Genomic DNA, 24,506 nt, shown 5'->3' with positions numbered 1-24,506 from the left:
TATCTCACTATTGTATCATTTGTATGAAATGAAGCCTGGGTTGAGGGTGGGAGGAGAGACTCAGTTGTCTCAGATATATGAGGTCACAGCTGAAGTCACAGAAGAGTTGAAAAAGGCTAGGTTGATAGGTGAGATGATAGGAAGCTGTTGTGAGATGTGGCTCAAGGAGGAGAAATTCTAGGAGGTTAGGGGTGGGGATAAGAGCTATTTGGGGTGCCCAGTTGGGTAAGTTTCTGGACATAACTTTCTTATTAGTTCCTGACTCAGATTTGGAGATAGGAAGGATGGGAGGAGGGGTTCTGGGAAGCAACTTCTCAAAGAAGGATTTAAGTCTGAGTCACTGATTTGATCTCTCAGCCCCATGTGTTTTTGACAGTATCAGCTGTGGGGTTTCCCTCTTGCCTACAAAATGCTTGAAGTCTGGAGCTCACAGACCTCCAGCCTGTGGTGCTACTCTTAGCTGTCTGACTAGGATGGAGGATGGGCTGGGAAATTGTCCATTCTTGAATTTATTATATTACTACTTCCTAATCTTGTCTTAGAGCCACTGTTACCTCAAGCAGCCACTGGCCCACTCCCTACCCCAACCCCAGCCAGCTATTATTTTTTCACTGAGTTTCTCTTTTCTCTACCCACCTTCTAACTGGAATTTCTTTACCTGGGGCAAACACTTCTTTCCTCACACCCTTATCTTTACACATATGTGTACATACACATACACACACATTCACACAAACACACTGACCCATTCAAAATACAGGTGCTTCCTGAACTACTGAGACATCTGTCCTGGTAGTTCTCCAACAGGGAAGTCTCCTCTCATCATTTACCTGCCCTCTTCCCCTATTCATTTACTCTTCTTCAGGACATGGAGCTCTCTCCATCTTCAGCTCCAGAGCATTTGGTTTCCGTTCGGACTAATGGCACAGCATGCCTTCCAAGATCAAGAACAAGAGGGAGGAAGGAACTCCAGGCAGCAGAAAAGGTAAATGGGGCTAATGATGACATTCAAACGTCCTTAGATTGGATATTCTCTATGGGAGAAGAATCGAGGTCCTCTGTCTCCCATCCCTGCCATGGCTGCACCCATTTCCTGGTTGGGGAAAGTTGGGACTTTCACGTGTCCTTTCTCCTCTCCTTAATGGAAGGAACAAAGCAAGTCATTCTCATTCTAATTAGAAGGTGGGCATCAGTCTGAAATTCCTGTAGGAGGAGTTAGTTGTATATACCACCAAGGGGCATTTATTTATCCCAAGACCAACTTTCTCTAAGACGTTCTTATGTCCTCTACAATGTAAATCAAGGCCAGATGTCCAAAACTTTGCTTTCCTTGTCCTAGGGTACAGAGAAGGGCCAGAATCTGCAAGCAAAAACTGACACAATATTGTAAAGAAGTTATACTCCAATTTAAAAAAAATCTACCTAATGTATGATTATATTTATAGGACATTCTGAAAATGGTACAACTACACTGAGAAGAAATAGATCAGTGCTTAGTCACCAAGGTCTGGGAGTAATGAAATGCATAGTACCACTATTTCCAAATGTATTGAGATGTTTCTCATCATCAAAACTAAGAATGCAGGAATCAAAAAATCACAGGATTTTGTGTAGTAAAGACATTAAAGACCAAAAAAAGAAAAAGAAATGAGCTTAAAGGAATTCAGGAAGAAAAAGTTAAAAGTATCTTCTAAGATTTCTAGGTGGCATATCTTATTAAGGTGCTCATAACGATTAACGGAGCCTCAAGTCTGAGAGCCACTGAGGAACTGCAAAGCCTGACACTTGGAGGAAGATAGAAACAGGTTCTAAGAATATGAGGAATAGTTATGCAGTTCCACTACAGAACTATGAGGAGAAAATAGTCAGTAGATATGGAGTCACTGAGAGTTCTATTTGGGAAAGCGCATTGTTGTTGTTCCTGTTCAGTTGCTAAGTCATATCCCACTCTTTGCCACCCCATGAACTGCAGCACGCCAGGCTTCTCTGTCCGTGACTATCTCCCTGAGTTTCCTCAAACTCATGGATGCCTTTTAATCCTTTTTGTTGTCTAATTGCTCTGGTTAGGATTCCCAATATCCTGTTGAATAGGAAGGTGAGAGTGAGATTCCCTGTCTTTCCCTAACCTTGTAGGAAAAGCTTTTAGCTTTTTACCATTAAGTATGATGTTGGTTATAGGTTTGTCATATACAGCCTTTATTATAGCAAGGTGAATTTCTTCTATAACTAATCGTTGAGAGTTTTACCTTGAATGGATATTGAATTTTATCAAATTATTTATCTGCATCTATTTATAACATTATATGATTTTTATCCTTCATGCTGTTGATTTTGGGCTTCCCTGGTGGCTCAGCTGGTAAAGAATCTGCCTGCAAAGTGGGAGATCTGGGTTAGATCCCTGGGTTGGGGAGATCCCCTGGAGAAGGGATTGGCTACCCACTCCAGTATTCTGGTCTGGAAAATGTCATGGACTGTAGCTTCTGCACTGCAGACAGATTCTTTACTGCTGAGCCACCAGAGAAGCCCGAGTAGGTTGTATATTTCTAGGAATTTATCCATTCCTTCTAAGATATCTAATTTTTTGGTGTATAGTTTTTCATAGTAGTCTCTTTGGTATTAGCTGTGATATCTTTTTATATTTTCATTTAAGTCTTTCTTTTTATTCAACATATTTGTTGTTTGAGTGCTGTTTAATTTCCACATGTTGTTGAATTTTAAGAATTTCCTCAAGAGTGAGATTGCTGGATCATACGCAGCAATATTTACAATGGTCAGGATATAGAAGTAACCTAAAAAAAAAGAGAGAGAGACTTTCCTCGTGATTTCCAATTTACTATCATTGTGGTAGGAAAAAATACATGATATGTTATCAATATTAAGTTTGTTAAGCTTGATTTGTGGCCCAGCATATGACCTTGCCTGGAGAATGTTCTGTGTGTGCTTGAGAAGAATGTGTATTTTGTCATTCTTGGATGCAGTGTTTTGTATAGATCCATTTTGTCTATAATGCCATGTTTGTTATTTCCTTCATAACTCTGCCTGTATGATCCATTCATTATTGAAAATGGGGTATTGAGGTCTGCTCTTATTATTTTTGTCAGTTTTTCCCTTCGGTTCTGCTTATATTTGCTATATATATATTTAGGTGCTTCAAAATTGGATGTATATATATTTACAACTGTAATATCATCTTGATGAACTATTATATAATGACCTTTGTCTCCTATGACAAAGCATACAGTTTTCGACTAAAAATCTGTTTTGTCTGATATAAATATAGCTAGTCCTGCTGTCGTTTGTGTACCATTTGCCTGAAATATCTTTTCTCATCCCTTTACTTTCAGCCTATGTGCGTGTGTGATAGCATATAGCTGGATTGTTTTAATCCATTTAACTCATCTGTTTGACTGGAGAATTTAATCCATTTATGATTAAATAATGATTAATATGTAACTATCAGTAATTACCATTATTACCATGTTGTTGTATTCTATTCTGTAGTTCCTTTGTTTCTTCCTTCCCTTCTTGCTATCTTGTTTTGTGATTTATTGAAATTCTGCAACAGTTTGCTCTGATTCCTTTTTTAAAAAATATACATTTATTTATTTTAATTGGAGGCTAATTACTTTACAATATTGTATTGGTTTTGCCATACACCAACATGAATCCACCACGGGTGTACACGTGTTCCCCATCTTTTGTGTATCTTCTAGAGGTTTACATTACCATGAGACATATCCTACAGTATGTCTTTTTAAGCTGGTAACAGCAACTGCATACAAAAACTCCACATTTTTTCATTTCCCTTCACATTTTATGTTATTGATATCACTATTTAGACCTCTTTATAATAAGTATCCATTAAAAATTATTGTATTGATAGCTATAGCTACTTTTAATACTTATAACTTTCACACTAGCATTACAAGTGATTTAAGCACCATCCTTACAGTATTTAAGTCTTCAAATTTGACTATATATATTCCACTTCCAATGAGATTTATACTTATGTTTTCCTCCTGCTGTTTAATATCCTTTCAACTTGAAGAACTTCCTTTAGGGTTTGTTGTATGCCAAGTCTAGTCATGACCAAGCTTTTGTTTGTCTGGGAAAGTCTTTATCTCCACTTCATTTCTGAAGAGTAGCTTTGCCAGGTAAAGTATTCTTGGTTAGCAAGTTTGTTTGTTTTTGATACTTAGCTTGTATCATCTTACTCCCTCCTGGTATACAAGGTGTCTGCAGAGAAGTACTTTTTTGGGACTTCCCTTGTATGTGGTAATTCACTCTTCCTTGCTGCTTTCCAAATTCTATTTGTCTTTGACCTTAGATAATTTGATTATAACATCTCAATGAAGATTTCTTGATGTTCAGCCTCCTTGGAATTTTTGAGCATCATGGATCTAGATGTTAACTTCCCTACCAGATTTGGGAATTTTTCTGTCATTATTTCATTAAATAAGCTTTCTACCATTTTCACTTTCCCTGTTCCTTCTGTGGCTTTCAAAATGCCCATATTATGTCATTTGATGGTGCCCCATAGTCATATAGGCATTCTTTACTCTTCTCAGTTCTTTTCATTTTTCTGAATTTCAAATTATTTGTCTTCAAATTCAATCATTCTCTTTTCTTCTTGATCAAGTCTGCTGTTGAAGCCCTCTATTGAATTTTTCATCACAGCCATTGTATTCTTCAGTCCCAAGAGTTTCTGCCTTGTTCTTTTTTTATAGTTTTCATTTCTTTGTTGAACTTCTCATTTTGCTGTTTTCTTGATTTCCATTCACTGGTCATCTTCTCTTGTGGCTTAAAGATTCTTTAATATAACTGTTTAGAATTGCAATTGATCTCCATTCCTTTGAGATCCATCACTGGATCTTTTTGTTCTTTTGGTGGTGGTATGTTTCCTTAATTCTTCATGTTCCTTGAATTCTTGCAGTGCTGTCTCTTTATTTGAAGAAGCAGTCCTCTTCCAGTCTTTACTGACTGGCTTCAAAAGTGAAACATCTTCACCAGTCAGCCCAGCTAAAGATTTTGAGTCTTTCAGATCTTTCCTATGGGTGCACTCACCTCTGTTTTCTCGTTACCTCTTGAGGAGAGGCTTTCTCTTAATCCCAAAAAGTCAGTCTGGGTACTGACAGCCTCCTGTTTACTTTCCCCAGAGTATTCAAGATTCTTTCAAATGTTCCTTCTCTCATTCTCACATAGTTGTGCCAGCTGCTGATATCTACATACTGTCTGAAGAGGCTTTCACTTGCTATCTGCAGAGGCTAACATGTTACCATCTCAAGGTTATGTGAAATACTAGGAGCATTTGTCCGTCAGTTGAGGGAAGTCACTGACAGGTGAGAAGTCCCATAGTGTTCTGGATAACCCTCTTGGTGGAGTTCACCTAGCTCTAATAGGTGAGCTGCAGCTGGTTCTGGAGATCCATGCAGTGAATGCCATAAGTGCCCACCCCTTTCTTCTGTTCCCAACTCCCCCAATACTATTCAGCTGTGCCAATCACCTTAGCCATCTGGGTAGGATGAGACAGAAGTGGGCCTCCTAGTCAATGTCTTATAAGCCTGGGAAATCAGAGAGCTAATTCTACTCTCACTTCCCTCATAGGAGAAATCACAGGTTGAGAGGGTCCCTACTGGTACTAAGCTATGCTGCCTTTGGGGAGGAGTGTCTTGGTTGGTGGGGGAGGAGGGAGTGAAACTGTCTTTCTTACCTTCTGCAATGCATCTATTCATGGATTTCTTTTTCTTGAAAGAGGTTTAGGAAGCTCTCCCCTGGACTCCTGATTTCCCAAAAGGTATTTCCATCCATGGATGGTTGTCAAAATTGACGTTTATGCTGTAAATATGAGGGCTGTAACCTCCTATTCTGACACTTTGTTTATGTCACCTATCTAGTGACTCATCAGATTTTTATCACCCTTTCTTTCCAGAAAATCCTTTGAAGACACAATGAGACCAAAGGTGGGTAAGACTTCCAAATATACTGGTTCCTTTGGGCTTGCCTGGTAGCTCAGATGGTAAAGCGTCTGCCTGCAGTGAGGGAGACCTGGGTTCTATCCCCGGGTTGGGAAGATCCCCTGGAGAAGGAAATGGCAACCCACTCCAGTACTCTTGCCTGGAAAATTCCATGGATGGAGGAGCCTGGTAGGCTACAGTCCATGGGATCGCAAAGAGTCTGATATGGCTAAGCAGCTTCACTGGTTGGGAATCAAGGTTCCTAGGGAAAGCAGAGGTGAAAAGGATGTGGCCAGGGGGTGGGAAAACTGTCTAACAAGAACCATATCTTGGAAGACTTGGGTGCTGTAGCTCAGAATTCTCTTGACCAAGTGGTGAGTCACTGTGCACCAAGACTAAGTAACATCTTCAATGCCACAGCTATACTAGATGACTTCAAAAGCAGGCAGGCTATATATGTGGGTGTTAATAAGGTACGTCAGCATAGGAGTCTGCTTATATCTGTTACCCAACTGGCTAGATTAAGAGATGACAAGGGATATGGGCTGAAAAATGACTCAGTGGGGCTGAAGGAGACTTAGGGCTGCCTGACAAATGGCATGCCTTCGAGTGTCCATCTCAACTCCAAAAATGCCTCATATTGTTTCATGATGTGTCAGTTCAGATTCTGGCAGAGTTAAGGTAATGTTCCCAATATGTGTATCTTATTTCAACAGGCGGTAGAATTAACGATCACTGAAACCCTGTGGGATCAGGTGAGTACAGAGGGGTCCTCTTTGACAGCATAGTGAGAGATGAGAGAAGGGAGGGAAGCTTAAGAAAGGAGCACATTTCCTTCTTTCTCCATGCGTAATTTGCTGATTGATGGTAAGGAATTCCTATCGCCCTCCCATCTTGTTCTACTATTCATCTAGTCCCAAATCCTCGAACACTCCTTGCGTCTGTGCATCTCAGTGCCCATTCTCAACATCCACTTCTCCATTAGACAACTATGTTTTCTCAACTATGTTTTCTCTACCAGCATTGTATAAGCACTGTACAATTAATAATTTAAATCTCATCCACTAGCAAGTACCTTAGGGCAAGTACTTAAAAACCCATATATTTTAATTCTCAGATGAGAGGAAGACAATTTACCATTTTGACATGAAAATTAAAGATCCTAACTCCATTTCTTATTAGAAAGACATATTTTACCTCCAGAGCCACTCAGATGATATGACAAATTGTCTACCGATAGCCCTAGATTCCTATGGCATAAAAACTAAAGATTTGGCCCTTCAAGAATGAGGTACCTTCAAAATTAACCTCTCAAAAATAAATACGTCAACCTAAAGAGTTCAGTTCAGTTCAGATCAGTCGCTCATTCGTGTCCGACTCTTCGTGACCCCATGAATCGCAGCACGCCAGGCCTCCCTGTCCATCACCATCTCTGGAGTTCACTCAGACTCACACCCATCGAGTCCGTGATGCCATCCAGCCATCTCATCCTCGGTTGTCCCCTTCTACTCCTGCCCCCAATCCCTCCCAGCATCAGACTCTTTTCCAATGAGTCAACTCTTTGCATGAGGTGCCCAAAGTACTGGAGCTTCAGCCTTAGCATCATTCCTGCCAAAGAAATCCCAGGGCTGATCTCCTTCAGAATGGACTGGTTGGATCTCCTTGCAGTCCAAGGGACTCTCAAGAGTCTTCTCCAACACCACAGTTCAAAAGCATCAATTCTTCAGCACTCAGCCTTCTTCACAGTCCCACTCTCACATCCATACATGACCACAGGAAAAACCATAGCCTTGACTAGATGGACCTCAGTCAGCAAAGTAATGTCTCTGCTTTTGAACGTACTATCTAGATTGGTCATAACTTTTCTTCCAAGGAGTAAGTGTCCTTTAATTTCATGGCTGCAGTCACCATCTGCAGTGATTTTGGAGCCCCCAAAAATAAAGTCTGATACTGTTTCCACTGTTTCCCCATCTATTTCCCATGAAGTGATGGGACCAGATGCCATGATCTTCGTTTCCTGAATGTTGAGCTTTAAGCCAATTTTGTCACTCTCCTCTTTCACTTTCATCAAGAAGCTTTTTAGCTCCTCTTCACTTTCTGCCATAAGGGTGGTGTCATCTGCATATCTGAGAAGACACATTTAATTTCATTCACTTGAATGAAAAGTTAACTCCATAAAATGACCAATTTCTGCATAATTACTAGTGACCTGTTGTTTCTGAGGGAAACATGCCAATTGTTTCTGGAGTTCCTGTTTGTAACATGATTATGATGGTGTCATTAGCACAGAAGAGGATTCTTTCCTTCCATCGATTATGGCAAAAAGGTCTATATAAAGACATTAAAAGACATAGAATTTGCTTAAGTCATTCATATATAATTTAAACATAATTTCAATAGGTGGGACATCATTCTGTTTTGATTATTTATATCAATAACCTCAGATATGCCAAAGAATTGATGCTTTTGAACTGTGGTGTTGGAGAAGACTCTTGAGAGTCCCTTGGACTGCAAGGAGATCCAACCAGTCCATTCTGAAGGATATCAGCTCTGGGATTTCTTTGGAGGGAATGATGCTAAAGCTGAAACTCCAGTGCTTTGGCCACCTCATGCGAAGAGTTGACTCATTGGAAAAGACTCTGATGTTGGGAGGGATTGGGGGCAGGAGTAGAAGGGGACGACAGAGGATGAGATGGCTGGATGGCATCACAGACTCGATGGACGTGAGTCTGAGTGAACTCCGGGAGTTGGTGATGGACAGGGAGGCCTGGCGTGCTGCGATTCATGGAGTTGCAAAGAGTCGGACACGACTGAGTGACTGAACTGAAACTGCTTTGTTACTGATTTTCTTTAGAGAATTTTTTTTTTACTGCCTGATTTTTATTTATTTTAAGGTAACATGTGGTTGATTTTATTTATTTATTTTTATTATTTTTTATTATTTATTTTATTTTATTTTTAATTTTTTTTACTTTACAATACTGTATTGGTTTTGCCATACATTGACATGAATCTGCCACGGGTGTACATGAGTTCCCAATTCTGAAACCCCCTCCCACCACCCTCCCCATATCATCTCTCTGGGTCATCCCAGTGCACCAGCCCCAAGCATCCTGTATCCTGTATTGAACCTAGACTGGCGATTCGTTTCTTACATGATAGTATACATGTTTCAGTGCCATTCTCCCAAATCATCCCACCCTCTCCCTCTCCCACAGAGTCCAAGTCTCTTCTATACATCTGTGTCTTCTTTACTGTATTTTAATAAAGATTCTGAAGAAGAATAAATGCCAGATTCACTCTGTGGCATCAGAGATTACCAACATGATTTTTTAAATGCTTCAAAATGTTCTACAGACCACCAAATTGATTGACAATAATTTAAATCAGAATAATGGCCAGCAGAAGAAACATATTCATGGAGCTTTCCTGTCCTTTAACTTAATATATTTGAGAGATTCAGACCCATTATTGGAGAGGTCTGAGATGTTGAAAAGAAAAGAAAAGAATATGAGTTTGTACTTCGATGTGAAGAACTGCCCTTTCTGTGGTTATGAAAAACATAGTGTTTTAACATCATTTCGAGGAATTTAGATCAAATCATTAGAATTGTTTTAAAGAGAACAAGTTGAAAAAAAATCTTCTTTTATAGAAGACAGACTAATCATATGTTTGGTAAAGTATGAAACTGTTGAATCTATCAAGAAAGTGTTTTGGGTTCTGAAAACTTTTTGAGTTGAAAAAGAAATACATGTTCATTAAGTCACCAGTGGGAATTTGTTGCCTTCAGTCTTCTAACTGAGGCAATGCCATGAGCAGTTACTCTCAGAATTTACAGGATTAAGCCCTGCATTTTGAAATTGCTTTAAAATAGACTTGTATTTAGAGAATGTGAGAAAATTATTTTAATTCTATAAAAAGGGATGTCTTTTCACTTTGATGAAATTTCCTTGTTTTCCCAGAAACAGGAAAATGACAACCAAGGTGACAATTCTCAAATATAAAAACACAAGATTTCACTTTATATTTAAATGGTCTATTAGTGCAGAAGCTAACTATGCTCATTAATAGCCAAAGCAAACTGCTATAAACTTTCACAGAACACAGATATTCACTTGGAGTTTCTGAGACCTTTCCAAAATTATCAGCTATTTCAGCTTCCCAATTTTGACATTCTAGTTGCATACACATTTAAACTGTGATATAGAGATGACAATTAGAGGAAAAGTGATCACTTCTGAACCTATAATAGCAATCATTCATGAGAAGCTAAGCAGAAAAAGACTTTAAATCAAAGACTATGAATTGTTTAAATTAAAAAAAAAGTAAGTGAAAGTCTCCACAGCCTCTCTCCTGCAAGGCCCCACTGAACAACACTATGTAACATAATCAACTTTTTTATTCAGTCTTTCAATGACTTTCCTGATAAGTTTTACAGAAAGAAAAAAAACAATTAAAATTTTGTACAAGAATAACTAATGTTCTTATAATTACTGTATTACTAAAGAGTTGATTATATAATGGTCAGAAAACCATCCTATGGGGAACCAGTACATAATTGGATACTTACAACATAATAAAAGAATATAAAACATATATAAATATATGAGATTTATATAAATATATGAGATGAATATAAAACTGCAGATGGTGACTGCAGACATGAAATTAAAACATGGTTACTCCTTGGAAGAAAAGTTATGACCAACCTAGATAGCATATTAAAAAACAGAGACATTATTTTGCCAACAAAAGTCCATCTAGTCAAAGATATGGTTTTTCCAGTAGTCATGTATGGATGTGAGAGTTGGACTATAAAGAAAGCTGAGTGCCAAAGAATTGATGCTTTTGAACTGTGGTGTTGGAGTAGACTCTTGAGAGTCCCTTGGACTGCAACAATATCCAACCAGTCCATCCTAAAAGAAATCAGTCTTGAATATTCATTGGAAGGACTGATGCTAAAGCTGAAACTCCAATATCTTGGCCACCTGATGTGAAGAACTGACTCTTTTGAAAAGACCCTGATGCTGGGAAAGACTGAAGGCAGGAGGAAAAGGGGATGACAGAAGATGATATGGTTGGATGGCATCACCAACTCAATGGACATGAGTTTGAGTAAACTCTGGGAGTTGGTGATGGACAGGGAAGCCTAGCATGCTGCAGTCCATGGGGTTGCAAAGAATCGGAGACAACTGAGTGACTGAACTGATAAAGAATGAACATAGGGTTGATGAGTAGCAATAAGCTGATAATTGGCACAGCCCATCCCACTGACTATTCAGATTCTATATGCTCCCTTATAAGCATGTGAAAGTAGGAAAGTCCACTAGACCATTCAGTTAGACCTATATCAAATCCCTTATGATTATACAGTGGAGATTACAAACAGATTCAAGGGATTAGATCTGGTAGACGGAGTGCCAGAAGAACTATGGACAGAGGTTTGTAACATTGTACAGGACACAGTGACCAAAACCATTTCAAAGAAAAAGAAATGCAAGAAAGCAAAGTGGTTGTTGTTTTTTTACATTTAAATTTATTTATTTTAATTGGAGGCTAATTACTTTACAATATTGTATTAATTTTGCCATACATCAACATGAATCCACCACGGGTATACACGTGTTCCCAATCCTGAACCTCGCTCCCACCTCCCTCCCTGTAACCATCCCTCTGGGTCATCCCAGTGCACCAGCCCCAAGCATCCTGTATCCTGCATTGTACCTAGACTGGAAATTCATTTCTTATATGATATTATACATGTTTCAATGCTATTCTCCCAAATCATCCCACCCTCTCCCTCTCCCAGAGTCCAAAAGACAGTTCTATACATCTGTGTCTCTTTTGCTGTCTCACATATGGGGTTATCGTTACCATCTTTCTAAATTCCATATATATGACAAATGCTAACAAGTATGAAAGGGGAAATTAACAATAACACAATAATAGTGGGAGACTTTAATACCCTACTCACACCTATGGATAGATCGACTAAACAGAAAATTAACAAAGAAACACAAACTTTAAATGATACAATAGACCAGTTAGACCTAATTGATATCTATAGGACATTTCACCCCAAAACAATGAATTTCACCTTTTTACCAAAGTGGTTGTTTAAGGAGGCTTTACTAATATCTGAGGAAAGAAAAGAAGCAAAAAGCAGGGGAGAAAGGGAAAGATATACCCAACTGAATGCAGAGTTCCAGAAAAAAGCAAGGAGAGATAAGAAACCCTTCTTAAACTAACAATGCAAAGAAATAGAGGAAAACAATAGAATGGAAATGACTAGAGGTCTCTTCAAGAAAACTGGAGATATCAAGGGAACACTTCAAGCAAGGATGGCATGATAAAGGACCTAACAGAGGTAGAGATTAGAAGAGGTGACAAGAATACACAGAAGAATTGCACAAAAAAGGTCTTAATGACCCAGATAACCATAATGGTGTGGTCACTCACCTAGAGCCAGACATCCTGGCATGTGAAGTCAAGTGGGCCTTAGGAAGCATTACTACCAACAAGGCTAGTGGAGGTGATTGAATACCAGCTGAGCTATTTAAAATACTAAAAGATGATGCTCTTAAAGTGCTGCACTCAAAATGTCAGCAAATTTGGAAAGCTCAGCAGTGGCCACAAGACTGGAAAAGATCAGTTTTTATTCCAATCCCAAAGAAGGGCAATGCCAAAGAATGTTCAAGCTACCATACAATTGCGCTCATTTCACAAGTTAGCAAAGTAATGCTCAACAGCCTTCAAGCTAGGTTTAGCGGTACATGAACTGAGAACTTCCAGACGTACAAGCTGGATTTCGAAGAGGCAGAGGAACCAGAGGTCAAATTGCCAACATTCGCTGCATCATAGAGAAAGCAAGCAAGTTACAGAAAAACATCTACATTTGCTTCATTGACTATGTTAAAGCCTTTGACTGTGTGGATCGCAACAAACTATGCAGATAAAGAAACGGGAGTACCAGACCACCTCACCTGTCTCCTAAAAAACCTGTATGCAGGTCAAGAAGCAATGGTTAGAGCCAGACATAGAACAACAGACTGGTTCAAAACTGGGAAAGGCTCTATATTGTCACTCTGTTTATTTAATTTTCTATGCAGAGTGTATCATGCAAAATATCAGGCTGGGTGAATCACAACTTGGAATCAAGATTGCCAGGAGAAATATCAATAACCTGAGATATGCAGATGATATCACTTTAACAGCAGAAAGTGAAGAGCCTCTTTATGAGAACGTAAAAGAGGAGAGTGAAAAAGCTGACTCAAAACTCAACATTCAAAAAACTAGTAAGATCATGGCACCCAGTCCCATCACTTCATGGCAAATAGATGATGAAAAAGTGGAAACAGTGACAGATTTTATTTTCCTGGGCTCCAAAATCACTGTGGACAGTGACTGAAGCCATGAAACTAAAAGACACTTGCTCTTTGGAAGGAAAACTATGATAAACCTAGACAGCATATTAAAAACCAAAGACATCACTTTGCCAACACAAGTCCATATAGTCAAAACTGTGGTTTTTTCAGTAGTCATATACAGATGTGAGAGTTGGACCATAAAGAAAACTTGAGTGCCAAAGAATTGATGTTTTCAAATTGTGGTGCTGGAGAAGACTCCTGAGAGTCCCTTGGACTGCAAGATCAAACTAGTCAGTCCTAAAGGAAATCAACCCTGAATATTCACTGGAAGGACTGACGCTGAAGCTTTAATACTTTGGCAACCTGATACAAAGAGCTGACTCACCTGAAAGCCTGTGATGCTGGGAAATATTGACAACAAAAGGATATGGGGATGGTAGAGGATGAGATGGTTAGATAGCATCACTGACTTAAAGCACATGAATCCGAGGAAACTCCAGAGGACAGAGGAGCCTGGGGTGCTGCAGTCCAAGGAATTGCAAAGAGTCGGACATAACTTAGTGAATGAACAACAAAGCATGTTAAAATTCCTGAATATCAACAAAAACAATTCTATATTTTAACTGAATAAGATATACCTATCTGTCTTAAAGTCCTCATCCTTTCCCCACAATGAGAACTCAGACTACCAATAGTCACTGTCTCCATCTATGTCTGGATGAAGAATATAGGTACATGTTTAGTTTTAGAATCTGCCAGAGCTTTTCCCACAGTAATCGTACACTTCTGTACTTCTTCCAACAATATATGAGAGTTTGAGCTTCTCTATGTTCTCACCAGCACATGGTCTTGGTCTACTGGTGTGTTATAACCTAAACGCAAATGTGTTGATTTCCACAGCTATGTTTAGCTTCAGAACAAACACCAATGAAATGAAGTACAATAGTGGCTTTCATTGACATTCCTTTCACAACTTGGCCTTCTTTCAATAACTTCCTGTATTTTACCCACCTACCATATGAAGAAATGGTGGCCCAGAAATATGAATGAGAGTGGAATTCAATGGGATTTATTTCTTTGAGCTAGGAAGCCATAGTCTGTTGGCATTCATACTCTATAGCCTAATAATGACTGAGAGATTCTATATATAAAATCCCTTTGTAATAAAGTCTGTAACATTAATTTTTCCATAATTTTTTGTCTTCTGTCAGGTGCTAATGGCCTTTAAGGATATACAAAAGGAGGTGAGATTAAATTTCTATTCTCTAAATTCCCTGACCATATCACTTCTCTTGCTTCTGATTTTCCTATACTCTTCTGTGCTGTTAACTTTGATCAAGCTTTTAATTTCATTTCTTTATCTAGGGATTTCTCCCTTAAAAGACTAGCACTCATTTGTCAGTCTAGTAAGTAAGACCAGAAGATGCCTAACAATTCCCTTATGAAAATATGATAATACAGAGAGAAAATCCTATCTATCAGAACTACTCTCAGCAAGAATACTATGCAGTTATGTGAAACAGGTGACTGAGTTGGGAGGATCCAAATGACATGGTAAATTATTAGGATCATATGTTTATTAATTACAGGGTAGTTCAAATTAGAGTCAGAGCTAAACTTGGCTCTGCAACAATCCTCCTCTTCTGCTCTTTCATGCAGGTCCTAGTATTTTTTCTATACAAACACTAATTAAATATCTAAAACTATAGTCCAAAAATGGAGTATATTATTGGCCTACCCCAGACAATCAGTTACTACATTTGTTTACTCAAGGTGTTGATATGTCTCAGTCCTGCCAAGGTTGGATCAAAAGGACCTGAAAGAAATTTCCTCTACTTCACTAACTGGATCACTCTTAGCCTTTGAACTAAGCCTTTTTCTATAGTCCAAGAAGCCATGCCATTGTATCCTGCTGCTCTAGGAAAAAACTACAGAAGCCTCTGCCTCCATCTGGCTGGAGGTAAAAGGGAGAAGAGATCAAAAGCTTGGTATTTTCACAAAGCATTCCTCGGCCTCAGGGCACCTCCACATTACCCAGAATTTTAGTCCCCTGAGTCCTTCCTAAGTGTCCTCCAAGCAGGACTTGAGTTAGTGAGAGGAGGAGGTTTGTCCATAAGTGGGACTCACATGTGTTGATTTTGTCCTCACAAGGCCCATAAGCAAAGTTAAATGTCCCACCTGACATCTGTGCTGAAGCTCTATTCTAGGTCTAGTGGTTCTTCATGGGGTCCATCAGTCTGATGGACCACCTGGGCTGGTGCAGACTGTTATGTCAATCTGACAAACACTTTCAAACATATAGGCACACTGAGAGAAGAAAGTCAAGCAAAATATATCTGGGAGAGACAGAACTAGAGAGCACTTCCTTGCCCCAGAGCACTGTTACGTAGAAACACCATCTAGCCAGCTCCAAGGAGCTCAGGGGCCCCAAAGTACATAGCATCAGCAGCTATTTACTCTGGGGTGAGTAAGATGGAATTTTTTAAAAAACAGATACTTAAAGGTTCATCTCAGAGAACCAATGCGTACACAGTGAGGAGTCAGTTCAGTTCAGTGGTTCAGTCATGTCCGACTCTTTGCAACCCCATAGACTTTAGCATGACAGCCTTCCCTGTCCATCACCATCTCCCTGAGCTTGCTCAAACTCATGTCCATTGAGTTGATGATGGCATCCAACCATCTCATCCTCTGTTGTCCGCTTCTCCTCCCACCTTCAATCTTTCCCAGCATCAGGGTCTTTTCAAATGAGTCAGTTCTTCACATCAGGTGGCCAAAGTATTAGAGTTTCAGCTTTAGCATCGGTCTTTCCAATGAATATTCAGGACTGACTTCCTTTAGGATGGACTGGTAGGATATTCTTGCTGTCCAAGGGACTTGCAAGAGTCTTATCCAAACCACAGTACAAAACCATCAATTCTTTGATGCTCGGCTTTCTTCATAGTCAACTCTCACATCCATACATGACTACTAGAAAAACCATATCTTTGACTAGATGGACCTTTGTTGGCAAAGTAATGTCTCTGCTTTTTAATATGCTATCTAGGTTGATCATAGCTTTTCTTCCAAGGAGCAAGGGTCTCTTAATTTCATGGCTGCAGTCACCATCTGCAGTGATTTGGAGCCCCCAAAAATAAAGTTTTTCACTATTTCCATTGTTTCCCCATCTATTTGCTTGAAGTGATGAGACTGAATGCCATGATCTTCATTTTCTGAATGTTGAGTTTTAAGCCAACTTTTTCACTCTCCTCTGTCACTTTCATCAAGAGGCTTTAGTTCCTCTTCACTTTCTGCCATAAGGGTGGTGCCATCTGCGTATCTGAGGTTATTGGTATTTTTCCTGGTACTCTTGATTCCAGCTTGTGCTTCATCAAGCCCATAATTTCTCATGATATACTCTGCATATAAGTTAAATAAGCAGAGTGACAATACACAGCCTTGACATAATACTTTACCGATTTGGAACGTCTGTTGTTCCATGTCCAGTTCTAACTGTTGCTTCCTGACCTGCATACAGATATCTCAGGAGTCAGGACAGGTGGTCTGGTTTTCTCATCTCTTAAAGAATAATCGCCAGTCTATGTCTGATGCATGATACAGGATGCTTGGGGCTGGTGCACAGGGATGACCCAGAGAGATGTTATGGGGAGGGAGGTAGAAGGGGGATTCATGTTTGGGAACGCATGTACACCCGTGGTGGATTCATGTCAATATATGACAAAACCAATACAGTATTGTAAAGTCAAATAAAGTAAAAATAAAAATTTTAAAAATTAATTAATTAATTAATTAATTAAAATTAAAATAAAAAAATAAGAATTTCCACAGTTTGTTGTTATCCACACAGTCAAAGGCTTTGGTGTAGTCAATAAAGCAGAAATGGATGTTTTTCTGGAACTATCTTGGTTGTTCAATGATCCAACGGATGTTGCCAATTTGATCTCTGGTTCCTCTGCCTTTTCTGAATCCAACTTGAACATCTGGAAGTTCATGGTTCACGTATTGTTGAAGCCTGGCTCAGAGAATTTTGAGCATTACTTTGCTAGCGTGTGAGATGAGTGCAATTGTGCGGTAGTTTGAACATTCTTTAGCATTGCCTTTCTTTGGGACTGGAATGAAAACTGACCTTTTCCAGTCCTGTGGCCACTGATGAGTTTTCCAAATTTTCTGGTACATTGAGTGCAGAACTTTCACAGCATCATCTTTTAGGATTTGAAATAGCTCAACTGGAATTCCATCACCTCCACTAGCTTTGTTCATAGTGATGCCTCCTAAGGCCCACTTGACTTCACATTCCAGGATGTCTGGCTCTAGGTGAGTGATCACACCATCGTGGTTATCTGGGTTATGAAGATCTTTTTTGTATAGTTCTTCTGTGTATTCTTGCCACCTCTTCTTAATATCTTCTGCTTCTGTTAGGTCCATACCATTTCTGTCCTTTATTGAGCCCATCTTTGCATGAAATATTCCTTTGGTATCTCTAATTTTCTTGAAGAGATCTATAGTCTTTCTCGTTCTATTGTTTTCCTCTATTTCTTTGCATTGATCACTAAGGAAGCCTTTCTTATCTCTCTCTCCTTGCTATGCTTTGGAACTCTTCAATCAAATGGTTATATCTTTCCTTTTCTTCTTTGCCTTTAGCTTCTCTTCTTTTCTTTTCTCAGCTATTTGTAAGGCCTCCTCAGACAACCATTTTGCCTTTTTGTATTTCTTTTTCTTGGGGGTGGTCTTGATCATTGCCTCCTGTACAATGTCATGAACCTCCATCCATAGTTCTTCAGGGACTCTATCAGATCTAATCCCTTGAATCTATCTGTCACTTCCACTGTATAATCATCAGGGATTTGATTCAGGTCACACCTGAATGATCTAGTGGTTTTCCCTACTTTCTTCAATTTAAGCCTGAATTTAGCAATAAGGAGTTCACGATCTGAGCCACAGTCAGCTCCTGTTCTTGTGTTTGCTGACTGTATAGAGCTTTTCCATATTCAGCTGCAAATAATGTAATCAATCTGATTTCATTATTGACCATCTGGTGATGTCAAGGTGTAGAGTCTTTTCTTGAATGAGGAGAGTGAAAGTGAAAAGAAAAGTGAATGTCACTCAGTCATGCCCTACTCTTTGTGATCCCATGGACTGTATAGCCTGCTAGGCTCCTCTGTCCATGGGATTCTCCAGGCAAGAATACTGAAGTGGGTTGCCATTCTATTCCCCAGGGCATCATCCCAACCCAGGGATCAAACCTAGGTTTCCTGCATTGCAGGTGCGTTCTTTACCATCTGAGCCACTAGGGAAGCCTGAAGAGAATGAAAGAGGCCAGAAAACAGCACAGAAAAGCCAGAAAGAATAAAAGAGGAGAGGTCATTGCATGAATCATTATGACTGTAGGTAATGAACTGTGTATCTCCCACCCCTAATAAGGCCAGAGTTTGTCCTATTCATTATTCAGCAAACATTTATTGAATATACTATATGCAGTGCATTGTGTTTGATGTGAGGTAACTTTCTTTCAGGAAACTTGGAATTTCATTACATTCCCAAGAAGCCCACATGTCTCACACAGACATCCCTATAATCTTACCAAGTCTAGCTGGTACACTGAAGAGAACAGTGGCCCCTCACTCTGAATTTCTCTCATTTTTTTCAGCTGCAAGAAGATGCTCGGACTCGAGGTAAAAGCAATATTTCAAGGTTTGAGTAAACCAAGGGTGAGGGGAGGGAATAAGAACGAGTTCATATCAAAGTCTCAATGTGGGAGCTTCTATTTGGCTGAAAGCTGGAGACTGGGCCCCGCTAGTCTCTCCTCTTTCTGGTCCAGTTATCTGGACAGGGACAGCAGGATCCCTTTCTCCCTTGGAATGGCTTTTGAGGGCCAGAGGACACTCTCAGCCCTGTCAGACATGGCACTTGTCAGGAGAGGAGAGACAACAATTTGAGGGAAGCTTCCCAGCTCTGTGTTTAGGGTTTAGGAGGCACTGAAGAGCGGGGAAGCCAAAATGGAATGATTATTTAGGGGGGTCAAGTTATAGTACTCAAATGATCATATGCAGATTTTAAGTTTCAAATTAAAACATGCAGTAGCTGTGCTTAGTTGCTCAGTCATGTCCAACACTTTGCAACCCCATGACTGCAGTGCACCAGGCTCCTCGATCCATGGGGATTTTCCAGGCAAGAATACTGGAGGGGGTTGCCATGCTCTCCTCCAGGGGCCTAGAATTATAGCATAAATTTAGGCATAGTTGGAGTTCCTTCCTTTCCAAAAAGGAACTTATAAATCAGGGCTTTTCAAACATTTGAATGTATACAAATTACCTTGGTACTTAATTCAGTAGGCCTGAGACTCAGTTTCTTTGTTTCTAAGATGCTGTCATGTGATGCTGGGACCTGTGGTTCATGAATCAGATTTTGAATACCAAGGATATAAATGAGTTCACTGAAATATCCTCTAATGTCACAAACACACACTACTATATATAAAACAGATAACCAACAAGAACTTACTGTATAGCACAGGGAACTCCACTCAACATTCTGTAATAACCCATATGGGGAAAGAATCTGAAAAAGAATGAATATATGTATACGTATAACTGAATCACTTTGCTGTACACCTGAAACTGACACAACATTGGAAATCAGCTACTTTTTTCATTTTTAATTCAATGTATATTTTATTATTTGTCCATAAGAACACTTATAACTGATCATCTAATTTGGGTTAAATGTATCGCTGTGCTTAGTTCCTTAGTTGTGTCTGACTCTGTGATCCCATGGACTATAGCCCACCAGGCTCCTCTGCTCATGGCATTCTCCAGGCAAGAATACTTGAGTGGGGTGCCATTGCCTACTCCAAGAGATCTTCCTGGTCCAGAGATCAAACCCATGTCTCTTATGTCTCCTGCACTGGCTGGTGGATTCTTTACCACTAGTGATACCTGGGAAGCCCAAAAGTATCACTACTCAGTTTTGTCTTTTGAAGTGTTCTCCAAACAGGACTTGCTCAGTGATGTAAGCTATTTTGTTATCATTCTGTAGCATATGCTGTCTCTGTATGGTTTGGAGGTGATCTTATCTTTGGAGGTGCACATAAGATTAATAGCTTTCAGTGAGTGGTGTACTGGAAGTATCCATAAGTTACCACTCAGGAATCTCTGCTGAATTCTGAATATCAGTTTCCATTCCTTGGGCCCATGCAGGGCAGCAGACAGGACCAAAAATATGGAAATATGGCCAACCAGAATCCATCTTGAGGTACAGGAAAAACTTTTCTTGGCTGCCGAGCCCTAAGGGTCAACAGGTCAAAAGGGTTAAGTTTATCTATGCCTGAAAGATGTTCTTTACTCAAGGAAGGCTGTTTTCCAAATAGGTCACTACAGGCCCTGGAATACCTGCTTGATGACCCAATGTAAAAAACATGGATTTAGGATCTTGATCGTTGTTGTTGTTGTTTTCTGCTTCCTAAAAGGTGGGTGGGTGGGGGAATTCAGAATAAGACGAGAAGAACTCATCTCATTGTATTTTCCATACTAGAAAAGGAGACAAGGACCTAATCTAGTGTCAGTGCCCTGGGACTGAGGAATTTGACTAACTCCAAATGCCCAGAGCTGGTTAAGCAGGGATCTGGTGGCCACAATTCAATATATACTTTGTAAGTGACCAGATGTCCAGTGTCACATTCTGCAACTACCTCTGACAGGCCTATAGTTCTTTAGCTTCTCCACAAGTTCTGGTATCTCCCACTTTGACTGGCCATACTCCAAACTAAGGATGTGAGCAGGGCTCAAGGCTCCTAAGGAGATACTTTCAGACCCCTGCAATGGAATGACTCCTTCCTGTGTCCCACTCAGGGATGAGCTCCGTGACACCCACATCATCTGCATCCAACACTGGGTAAGTGACCGTCTTTTGAGAGTCCCTAAGGGAGATAGAATCCACCTGGATATGTGGGCAGTGACTAGGAATACTGCCATCTCTGAGCCCTGAGTCTTCAGAACACTGTACTTCCAACATATCTCTCAGGAGATGGTCCCCTACCACTCTCAATTAATGGTGAACTACAGCGCCAGGGCTTCCTCCTTCATCCTCAGCCCCACCAGAAATCTCTGGAATTTCAGGATCAGTCTGCACCTCACCATACAGATTTTGGGACATTCTATTCACTCAATTTAAGGGAAAAAAGGAGATGCAGAAAGAATGACTGATAGGAAAGAAAAGCCACACATACACACACACACACACACACACACACACACACACACACACTCACAAAGAGTAAAATGAGGAACTTAGAAAGAGAAGCACTTAGAAAAAGAAAGTTTTAAAAACTTGAAAGTCCAATGCCTCAACATTGGGACATGTCCATTTATTTTCCATCCAAAAAAAAAAAAAGACTAGGAGAAAAAAGATCAGGCTATACCACCAGAGATTTAATTTAGACACTGCTGCTAAGTAGCTTCAGTCGTGTCCGACTCTGTGCAACCCCAGAGACAGCAGCCCACCAGGCTCCCCCGTCCCTGGGATTCTCCAGGCAAGAACACTGGATTGGGTTGCCATTTCCTTCTCCAATGGATTTAGACACTAGGAAACACTTTATGAGAGTGAAAACTGAAAAACAGTACTGGGTGGTGAGAGAGCAGCAGCATATTCTGCAGAGGACTTCAGAAATACTTTAAAAAATCACTTTGACCTGTTTCAGATACGGTTCCACCTGAACCAGGAAATGGATAAGGTGAATTTCCTAGATCCCTGTTTCAACCCAATTTGATCCTATTCTAGAGAGCTGACCCTAGTGAAGTAAAAAAGCATTCCTCTTAAAAATATATATCACTATAGTGTAAACTGATCATTGCTGAAACCATGAAAGGACTAACGGACTGGAGATCTCATATTTACATAAATTTTAAATGTAATTATTATAAACCTTTACATATGAGGAGCACTTTTGATTGGTCAAAACCATATTGGATCAATGATTTTACTTTATTTCAGTATCCCTCTCTGAGGCAACCATGAGGAATTTACCTGAATTTCCTGATGAAAACATAGTCTCTGATAAGACAGATCTCCTAATCCCATTAAGGGTACTCTCTTATAGGGCATAAGATCATCAGGCAATTGCAATTCCCAGAGCTGGTGATGCCCATTCCTGGTGAAGTCTGACAACAAAATAAATCCTTAAGGAGGGGCCCCCAGGGATGGGATCTCTCTCCCTCATACAGTCACAGCCTCCTCTTATTTGGTACAGAAGCACCAAGACTTCAGATGCTGCAACGACCCCAAAGTTAGGAAGACTGCTGCCAGGCACTGGAGAGCAGCCATCAGGGATCCAGGCCCCAAACCTGAAAGGACAGTCCTCTGATCAGTCAGCTTGTGACCCTAGACCCTAATCCCACAATCAATGAAGAAGACCGCCTTCAGGTATTTCACCGAGGTCTTTCCCCTGAACTCCACCCTTCATATCCTCAGGAACCCAGGCCTCATCAAGTCCTCACTCCAATACGGCAGAGTAGCAAACTCCATCCCCTCTCCAAAGCTGGGGTTACCTGAGGAACAATCAGTTGAGAAGGTAGAAGCCTGAGGGCAGGGCCAAGTTGGAATCTTTCAGTTTCTTGATTGAGGAAGAGCCAGACAGAGTGAGTCAGGTACAGATCTGTATAGGGAGGAGTGTTCAGAAACCGAGAGAGACAATTATGGGATAGAGAAATGGAAAGATAGAAAGTTTAAAAACACACTAAGAAACATGAGGTCCATTATCCCCTTCGGGAAAGCGCTCTGGAAACCTACGTTATTTTGAGGGCTTAATTCAGAATCAAGAGTCAAACACTGTAGGTCCACAATAGACTCCATTGTCAGGATTTTCAATAATAAAGCAGTTAAGTAAACTGCCCTCAAAGGAATTGCTTAAGTGATAGCCCATTTCCTCAACCTTTCAAACTCCTTGACTCTCTAGTTTCATCTGACACCTAATCTCATATAGAGAAAAAGACCATTCTCAGATATTTATCTGTGTCACAGACTAAGCTAGTGATACCCTCTCTATGGCCCTATATAAAGCTTACTGGGAACTCCTAAAAACAGAACCTGAGTGACGAATGATGGAGAAAATCAGTGTACTTAGTGTACACTCAGTGTCTAAGTACAGTGACTCTGTGTATTTTCCTGAATAGTCCCGTTTCAAATATTTTATCTCGTTTCCCCCATAGAGCATCAAAATACAAAATGTCCCAATATTTTGGCAACAAGATCACAGCTTTCTGCAAGAATACATACACTCACAAAACCTCTGTCATCATTTAAAACTCACTTTTGACTCATAAATTAAGGCAGAAAATGTCCTTTCTCCTCAGTACAACATAGGCAGCAAGTGTAGGACAGCAAAGCGTGGGCACCTACACAGAAAGAAAATGGTGTACAACCAGCGGGTCTCCTCCCTTGATATCCTGGGAAACAGTCATGAGGGCAGAAGGATCATCTGTAGGACTGATTTTAGTTTCGGTGCCATCTTCCTGGTAAACTAAATCTCTTTTATTCTCATCCATATGACTGTGAAATCTAGGGCACAGCTTTGGTTGCCTGAAAAACAAAGTTATTCAGCAGGCATCACCACTGATCTGGAAGAGGGAATGATACTCATGGACGGAGATGCCAAGGTCTATGGCTACAACCGGGAACCTAGAAATCAAGTGAGACCCACACACATCACAACTGCCAAGCAAAGAAACCAGCAAACAACAACTGATAAAAATAAATGTAGTGTAAAAGACATCTATCCTATTGGCTCTTACTGGGTAGTGGAATGTAGTGCTTGAATGTCCAAGTATGGTCTTGCATTTGGTTCAGAGAACAACAGCATAGGTTAGGAGAAGATCTGGATTAGAAAGTCACAAACCCATTTTAATTTTACCCAACTTATGGACTCATAGGTCTCAGTTTCCTCCCCTATAAATAAGGAAACATAACTAGAAAATGCTGGAGGCTCCTTTCATTTCTAATATCTTGTGATCTGACTAGCCTCACAGTCTATGACTCCAACATGGCTATCCCCTGAAACTACAGAAAAAGCTAACTAGTCCAAAAATACATCCTGCAAGAAAAAAACTACTTAGGATATTTATCAAAGATGTTGCAAACATATATAAAGCATGTATCATGACATAAAAGGTAGAGTTTTTAATTCTTACTTGTTCTT

The 24,506-nt window shown here is 40.0% G+C and overlaps 1 protein-coding gene across 1 annotated transcript; it reads left to right on the top strand.

Annotated features, from left to right (window-relative positions):
• Positions 1 to 868: 868 nt before the first annotated feature.
• Positions 869 to 23,894, top strand: C4H12orf54 (chromosome 4 C12orf54 homolog). Its single transcript, XM_068971433.1, is given in 8 exon segments — positions 869 to 985; positions 6,671 to 6,709; positions 14,515 to 14,565; positions 18,966 to 18,990; positions 21,166 to 21,208; positions 22,566 to 22,695; positions 22,697 to 22,735; positions 23,874 to 23,894. Coding segments are annotated over 8 exon segments (465 nt in total).
• Positions 23,895 to 24,506: the final 612 nt, after the last annotated feature.

The sequence above is a fragment of the Capricornis sumatraensis genome, chromosome 4 (genome assembly GCF_032405125.1).
Source record: "Capricornis sumatraensis isolate serow.1 chromosome 4, serow.2, whole genome shotgun sequence".
NCBI classification, from domain to species: Eukaryota; Metazoa; Chordata; class Mammalia; order Artiodactyla; family Bovidae; genus Capricornis; species Capricornis sumatraensis.
The sequence above is the reverse complement of the archived record's forward strand: the minus strand, read 5'-3'. Positions and strand labels throughout refer to the sequence as shown.